At 38.4% G+C, this 8627-nt stretch overlaps 1 protein-coding gene across 1 annotated transcript; it reads right to left on the bottom strand.

The window, feature by feature from the left end:
- Positions 1-348: 348 nt before the first annotated feature.
- LOC121690315 (mucin-5AC-like) lies at positions 349-7839 on the bottom strand. Its single transcript, XM_042070801.1, has 3 exons — positions 7830-7839; positions 6833-7581; positions 349-423 (listed from the first exon to the last, which is right to left on the bottom strand). The coding sequence occupies exons 1-3, from the start codon at positions 7837-7839 to the stop codon at positions 349-351; spliced, it is 834 nt and encodes a 277-aa protein (XP_041926735.1).
- Between the last annotated feature and the right edge of the window lie 788 nt (positions 7840-8627).

Genomic DNA, 8627 nt, shown 5'->3' with positions numbered 1-8627 from the left:
TTCCTCTGCATTAAGATAACATATGGAATGTTAAAAAGGTAGTCTTGTGGGGCCAACTATGATGCTGATAATGGAACTCTCTTCAAAGGGTCCATACACTCTGGGGTCATGTCCGTGAGCCCCCATGTTTATGTCCATGGACTCAAATTCCTCTCCCCAAACTGTGGTTGAAATCACACCATTTCTATGAATGTGGCCCTGCACAGGGCTTAAATGTATGACGGCATGACTGGGGCGAATCAGTCCTGTCATCTATCATCTTTTCTGTTTCTTTGTTCATTGCAAAGCTCACTGTTTTTTAATGTGCAGTGCACCTTATATAAATAGATCATTGAGATTGACACCTGCTTATACTTGCTTTAAGTTATAACATTGGGCAACTTTATAAATCTCATCATCCGTATAATCCAGCTTCAGGGCATTCTGAGAACAAACAAAAGGAAAGAAAACAATAACATGTGATCAATGCCTCTAAATCAAAACTGATGACAGACGCAAGGTGACTCACAAAAGAGCACGTTGCTCTTGGGAACCGCAACTGTCATGCCAATCCTCACAGCTGTCACCACTTCCTGTTGACACACCACCTGGCTCCATGTGAGCAATGTGAGGTCAGGTGACACATTTGAGTCACTGGAATCTGTGTTAAAGTAATACTTTTAAGGGACGGCACTATGTATCCTCAGGATGAGAATTGTGTTGGCCATTGAAGGTTTACATGTGTATTGAACATTGACAGACTGGTGATGCACAGGTAAATATTTAGAGAAAATATGATTAATCTGACCCCATAAAATTAAGAAATTGACCTTGAATAATTACTAAGTCGTTTATCACTATAACAGAGTAGTGGCATGGCATACAAGAGGAAATATATAAATGGTGGGTGAATTAACAATTTATTTACTAGTAAGTCATAAAGGTAGATGTGACCAATATTACTTTAACATTGAATGTAAGGTAAAACTCAGATAGGCATATACTGTAACAAAATAGCAAAAGAACAAAGTAAACTTAACCAAATAACAAATTTAAACATCAACTTAGCAAGTTAGAATGTCAAATACACCAAATAAAACAATTCATCAAATATAAAGAAACTAACGAGAGAGAAAGAGAGAGAGAGAGAGAGAGAGAGAGAGACCCTCCCAAATGGCTTGCAGATCATTGGTCAGTTGGTGTAAAGACATAGTAAGATTAACATACAAATTACAATATAGTTCTTAGTATTCAACTATGTACGGATACATTAGATTATAATGAAACCATGATCAGACTGCTGCCCACATTACAAGTATTAATAGAGTACCGAAGTGTGACGTTCCGTTTCCATGACGGCAGAATTACTGGATCTAAACAAACTTTCGAAGTGGCTTAAATAGCATGGAATGTAGACAAGTCAAGTCAAGTCAGTTTTATTTAGTAGGCTATAGCGCATTTAACATGCACAAAGTGCAACCCAAAGCGCTCTACATACAATACATTGACAAAAAACAAAAGACAATAAGACAAAAAATGCCAGACGGCCAAACTTTTCTCATCTGTTGTTCCTCGTTGGTGGAACACACTGCCAGCTCCTACAAGGGCAGAGACATCCTTCTCCATTTTCAGAAAACTCCTGAAGACCCAGCTCTTTAGAGAACATCTCCTCTCATAGCAACACTTACAACAAGTCTTACTGATCCTAGCACTCACCAGTCGTCTCAAACTGACAAGTAACTGTTAAAAACAGCACTCACTGATGCACTTATTCTTACTGTAGGCTACTCTAATGTTTTTAAATTGTCCTAAAATTGTTGAGAACTGCTCTAAAACTTAAACTGTTTACTATGTTGTTAGTCGCTTTGGCTAAAAAGCGTCAGCCAAATGTAATGTAATGTAATGTAATGAATATAAACTAACGTTACCGTAGTTACCGCCAGAAAAAAGGACCAAGAATAACACAAAAACTATCGAAAGTAACGTAAATAAAAGGTGAAAACATTTAACTTGACAAATAAATACAAAAAAATAACAGAACATTACATAAAATTACGAACATTACATAAAAACAAACAAAAACATGATGCCAGACGGAGCGGCGTGTCTCACCAGCGTCCCCGTAACCTAGACATGCAGCATCATTTCTAGGCTATAGCCATTTAAACGTGTTTTACCTGGGTCAGCTTAGCCCAGGGTTTCCCGCAGAAAATGTGTTAGTCAAGGTGGTAGGGTGGGGTTTGCGCAGGGGGAGATCTGGCGGGGACAGCGGGGGATGTGGGGGGTTGCGCCATAGACTAAAGACTCTGTAGGCTACCACAATTGACAATTACGTATAACAATTATTTATCAAAATAACAGTTGCAATGTGCAATCTTAACAAACACCATATAATACAACACTATGCAGATATTTACAAATATTTGTGTTAAAAAGTGCTAAACAATATAACAACTGAAACAAGAACAGTGAATCAATGTGTCCAATTTTAACAAACTAGGCTATACAGACTACAACACTGAAGTGCAAAAGAAAGTGCAAAACAACAAGGGCTCTTTGGTAGCTTAATTGCGCTCTTTGTGCGGAACATTTATGTTTATTTTCATGCAGGCTGTCAGACTGTTACCCTGCAGCCTGTTCCGCAAGTCTGTCTTCATCTATACACAGAGAGTGAATGAAGTTTAGATTATTTTATACATTTGTGTAAGATTTACAATTTTGATTAGGATGTCTGGCGATTCTATGGACTTCTATGGACTCACAGAACGGAGGGAGGGCAGCAAGATGATGACGACACGCCGAAGCCATTATGAGCTACGTACGGACGCATTTGATAGACATTTTGTGCTCAGCACATGAACACGTATGGACATATGAGACACTTGCCTACTATAATAAACAACTAAAGGTTGCTTTTGACAAAGTATAAACAAGAAAAACTGGTGCCCTGAGTACTGATTCCTTTATTTCTGAAGGCTTCTCCTAAACACACATTTAACCACAGTTTGGATTACAACTGCTTTAAAAACGCTGAAACTCTTCACTCATAAAAGCACATGCATAGTCCTGCTTTGATTGTCTGATTAGAATATTAGGAATTATTAATGTAATTAATCATTAATGTCAGCATTAAGCCAAGGATAGTCCCACATATCATCAGCTTTTGGAGTGCACATGGCAACTCAAGTGGTTTGCTGTTGTTTAAATGGAGAAATCGAAACTCAAACTCTAAAGCTGATGATACATGGGACAACTTTTTGAGCAATGTTGCTTGGCAATTTTCCTCATTATTGTGGTTGTGGTATGTTCACATTGATATTGGGAAACAATTACTTTTCTGTGTAACTTAAATCATCAGTAGGCAAATCATCATGATCATCCAATCAGAGTAAATGGAACTGGCTATGTGGTTGCCCAGTAACATTTAAAAAAAAGTTGCGCTATGTATCATCCCTTTAACAGCACAATACAGACACCCACATTCTCAAAGCCCTTTCTTCACCTGTGCACACTCCCATGCCCAAACATAACACTCATACTGAACATGGAGTCCCTAGAGAATGATTGATGACCCATCATTTACAAAAGTAACTGCAGTTATGAGACAATTATATGGCAGTTTTTCAGTACAATGCAGTAAGCTACAGTAATATTTTTATGTTTAAAATATTGCATTTGTACAGTAAATTGCATTATGTGTAGTGGAATGTGTCCAAAATATAGCATTTTCTCCATATGAACTGCAAGTAATTCCTCCACAACAGTGTTGACACTAAGAAAACGAATGCAGTTATTAGTGCAATTGCTGTGGCCATTTATTATACTGAATCAGCAAACAAGACAAACTCCAAGCCCTACAGGCACCCACACATACCAAGAAATTCATAATGATCTTTTCATGTTTCATTATATAAAAACCTCTTTCTGATCTCTACTGAATGTATTATTTTAGTCTTAATTTGTCATATTAGTTAACATTCATGGCTAGTTACTGTTAGCTAATATTAGCTCACTGGGTGGTACTGCAAGAGATTAATACAATATTAATTGGGCTAATGTTCAGAGTCTCAAACATACCTCAGCATTCACAAAGTTCAACATCCTAGATTTTCTCCCCTTACTCCCTATCCATCTCAATAATCTTAACCCATCTTAATAACTGTAGCTGGAGTAATGTCTCTCAATCATTGTAAAATACTCCATCATTAAGGGTGGTGTTTAAAATGTAATTTCCTCTTCACAGTGACAGTCCAATTGGGCATGGTCAAATAAACAATCAGGTATCGGGGTCTACCAGGGCCGAGCCAAAAGGAGTGACAGGAGGTTGAGTCCACAGGCACTCAGGAGGTTAACACTGCTGCTGACTTCACCCGCTGACACCGCTGTGTGTGTGTGAGAGAGAGAGTGAGTGTGAGTGTGTGTGAGAGAGAGAGAAATGATGAAGAAGAGAAAGGGGTTAATTCTTACTGTTATTATTCATAGTTATTATAAGACGATCAGTAAATAAAAATGCCTTATGTTGTACTGTTCATTGTACCTTTCATCATACAAAGAAAGTCTGTTGCTACTCTATATTAGGGTAGGTTTCCTCCACCATAACCACTTTCAAATATTTGATATATTTTCTTAATATTTTAAATACATATTTTGTCATAGTGAAGTATGTGCCAACAAGGTCTCTTTTACCTGATGGAGTTAACTGTGCAATAATTGAAGATGTAGTCAATGAAGATGTATTTAAATTTGACAGTGATGTGGCATCTGATGTTGATTGTGTTGGTCCAGGTATGGCTGGCTGTTGTAGTCCTCCAGTTGTAGTTGATTGGACCACTCCAGTTAGATTTGATTGTTCTTCTCCAGTAGTTTTTGATTGTACTGGTCTAGTTGTATTTGATTGTATTTCTTCAGCTATGGTTGATAGTGTGTATCGTAGTACCGTGTATGTAGTTATTTCAGTTGCTTCAGTTTCAGTTCGTTGTGTTGCTCCAATTGAACTTAATTGTGTTGCATAATTTGTTGTAGATAAAGTTTCTTCAATTGAAGTTGATTGTGCTTCTACAAATGTAGTTGTTTGTGCTGGTTCGTTTTCCGTAGATACATTTGCTGCAATTGTACCTGATTGTGTTACTTCAATTGCAGCGGTTAGTGTTCCAGCAGATGTGTAACTGTGTTGTGTAAATGATGTGGCAGCATTTGTCGTAGAAGAGATTTCTCCAACTGCACTTGAATTACTCGTTATCGTATTTGTGGTTGATTTTGAGGTGTCTGAAATGGTTGATAATGTTGCAATATTTGTTGTGGATGGAGTCTCTCCAATTGTAGTGGATTGTGTTGCTTCATTTATCGTTGTTTTTATTACTTCAATTGTCAGTGATGGTGTTGCTGGATTTCTCGAAGATGGACTTGCTTGAAATGTTGTGGTTTGAGTTGGTTTGTTTGTAGTTGATTGTGATGTTTCTGGAGCAGTTGTTGTTACTGGATATGTTGTGTATGAAATGTCAGCAGTTGTCATAGATGAAGTGGCAGTGTTTGTTGTAAAGGAATATACAGCATTTGTAGTCAATGGTGATACTTTATTGGTCGTAGATAAAGTTTCTCCAACTGTAGTTGAATGACTTGCTTCATGTGTCATTGATTCCGTTGGTGTATTAATGTGTGTTTCCACAATTGTTGAATGTTTTGGGAGATTTGTTGTGGATGGAGTCACTCCAATTGTAGTGGATTGTGTGGCTTTATCTTTGGTTGTTTCTGCCACTTCACTTGTCAGCGATGGTGTTGTTCTTGGTTCATTTGTGGTTAAAGCTGTTGGCTCAATTATGGTTGTTGTTGGTGTATTTGTGATTATTGTTGCTGCCTCAGTTGTAGTAGTTGGTTTATATATGGTTGAAGTTGTTACCTCAATTGTGGTTGTTGTTGGTTCATTTGTGGTTGAAGTAGTTGGTTCAGTTGCAGATGTTGTTGGTACAATTGTGGTTGTTGGTTCAATGGTGATTGTTGTTGGCACAACTGTGGTTGTTGCTGCATCAGTTGTAGATGTTGGTTCATTTGAGGTTGAAGTAGTTGCTTCAATTGTGGTAGTACTTGGCTGAATTGTGGTTGTTGTTACCTCAGTTGTAGTTGTTGGTTCATTTGTGGTGGAAGTAGGTGGCTGAATTGTGGTTGTTGTTGGTTCATTTGTGATTGATGTATTTGTCCCAATTGTGGTTGTTATTGCCTCAGTTGTAGTTGTTGGTTCATTTCTGGTGGATGTAGTTGGCTCAATTGTGGATGTTTTTTGTTCAATTGTGGTTGTTGTTGGTTCATTGGTGGTTGAAGTAGTTGCCTGAATTGTGGTTGTTGTTTGTTCTATTGTGGTTGTTGTTGGTTCATTGGTGGTTGAAGTATTTGCCCCAATTGTGGTTGTTATTACCTCAGTTGTAGTTGTTGGTTCATTTATGTTGGAAGTACTTGGCTGAATTGTGGTTGTTGTTGACTTAGTTGTAGTTGTTGGTTTATTTGTGATTGAAGTAATTGCTTCAATTGTGGTAGTGCTTGACTGAATTGTGGTTGTTGTTGGATCAGATGTAGTTGTTGGTTCATTTTTGGTGGAAGTAGTTGCTTCAATTGTGGTAGTGCTTGGCTTATTTGTGGTTGTTGTTGGTACATTGGTGGTGGAAGTAGGTGGCTCAATTTCAATTATTGTTACCTCAGTTGTAGTTGTTGCCTCAGTTGTAGTTGTTGGTTCATTTGTGGTTGAAGTAGTTGGCTCAATTTTGGTTGTTGCTGCCTCAGTTGTAGTTGTTGGATTATGTGTGATTGAAGTTGCTACCTCAACTGTGGTTGTTGTTGGTTCGTTTGTGGTTGAAGTAATTGCCCCAATTGTGGTTGTTGTTGGCACAATTGTAGTTGTTGCTGCCTCAGTTGTAGTTGCCTCAATTGCCTCAATTGTTGTTGTTGTTTGTTCAATTGTCATTGTTGTGGGTTCATTGGTGGTTGAAGTATTTGCCCCAATTGTGGTTGTTATTGCCTCGGTTGTAGTTGTTGGTTTATTTGTGGTGGACATAGTTGGCTCAATTGTGGTTGTTGTTTGTTCCTTTGTGGTTGTTGTTGCCTCAGCTGTGGTTGTTGGTTCAATTTTTGTTGTTGTTGCCTCTGTTGTAGTCGTTGGTTCATTTGTGGTTGAAGTTGTTGGTTCAGTTGTGGTTGTTGTTGCCACAATTGTGGTTGTTGGTTCATTTGTGGTTGAAGTTGTTGCCTCCATTGTGGTTGTTGTTTGTTCATTTGTGGTTGTTGTTGCCTCAACTGTGGTTGTTGGCTCAATATTTGTTGTTGTTGCCTCTGTTGTAGTCGTTGGTTCATTTGTGGTTGAAGTTGTTGGTTCAGTTGTGGTTGTTGTTACCTCAGTAGTAGTTGTTGGTTCATTTGTGGTGGAAGTTATTGTCTGAATTGTGTTTGTTCTTTGCTCAGTTATGGTTGTTGTTGCCTCAGTTGTAGTTGTTGGTTTATTTGTGTTTGAAGTTGTTGTCTCCGTTGTAGTTGTTGGATCATTTTTGGTTGAAGTAGTAGGCCCGATTGTGGTTGTTATTGGTTCATTTGTGGTTGTTGTTGCCTCAATTGTGGTTGTTGGTGGTTCAATTGTTGTTGTTGCCTCTGTTGTAGTCGTTGGTTCATTTTTGGTTGAAGTAGTTGGCACAATTGTGGTTGTTCTTTGCTCAGTTATGGTTGTTGTTGCCTCAGTTGTAGTTGTTGGTTCATTTGTGGTTGAAGTTGTTGTCTCCATTGCAGTTTTTGGTTCATTTGTGGTTGAAGATGTTGGTTCATCTGTGGTTATTATTGCCTCAATTGTGATTGTTGTTGCTTCTGTTGTAGACATTGGTTCATTCATGGCTGAAGTAGTTGGCACAATTGTGGTTGTTGTTGGTTCAATTGTTGCTGTTGCCTCTGTTTTAGTCGTTTGTTCATTTATGGTTGAAGTTGTTGGCTCAGTGTTGGTTGTTGTTACCTCAGTTGTAGTTGTTGGTTCATTTGTGGTGGAAATTGTTGTCTGAATTGTTGTTGTTGTTGTTGCCTCTATTGTAGTCGTTGGTTCATTTGTTCTTGTTGTTGTTGCCTCAATTGTGGTTGTTGGTTCATTTGTGGTTAAAGTAGTTGCCTCCATTGTGGTTGTTGTTGCCTCAATTGTGGTTGTTGCTGGCTCAGTTATGGTTGTTGTTGCTTCAGTTGTCGTTGCTGGTTTATTTGTGGTTGAAGCAGTAGGCCCAATTGTGGTTTTTGTTGGTTCAATTGTGGTTGTTGGTTCATTTGTGGTTGAAGTTGTTGGCTCAATTGTGGTTGTTGTTGGTTCATTTGTGGTTGTTGTTGCCTCAATTGTGGTTGTTGTTGGTTCAATTGTTGCCTCTGTTGTAGTCGTTGGTTCATTTGTGGTTGAAGTTGTTGTCTCAGTTGTAGTTGTTGGTTCATTTGTGGTTGAAGATGTTGGCTCATTTCTGGTTGAAGTTGTTGCCTCCATTGTGGTTGTTGTTGCCTCAATTGTGGTTGTTGTTGGTTTAATTGTTGTTGTTGCCTCTGTTGTAGTCGTTGGTTCATTTGTGGTTGAAGTTGTTGGTTCAGTTGTGGTTGTTGTTACCTCAGTTGTAGTTGTTGGTTCATTTGTGGTGGAAGTTGTTGTC

Source organism: Alosa sapidissima, chromosome 18 (genome assembly GCF_018492685.1).
Source record: "Alosa sapidissima isolate fAloSap1 chromosome 18, fAloSap1.pri, whole genome shotgun sequence".
NCBI lineage: Eukaryota > Metazoa > Chordata > Actinopteri > Clupeiformes > Clupeidae > Alosa > Alosa sapidissima.
The sequence above is the reverse complement of the archived record's forward strand: the minus strand, read 5'-3'. Positions and strand labels throughout refer to the sequence as shown.

Coding starts and splice junctions, on each gene's coding strand:
- LOC121690315 (XM_042070801.1), bottom strand. Junction 424..6,832: donor CAACAACAACCACAATTGGG/GCAATTACTTCA, acceptor GTTTGTTCTCAG/AATGCCCTGAAGCTGGATTA.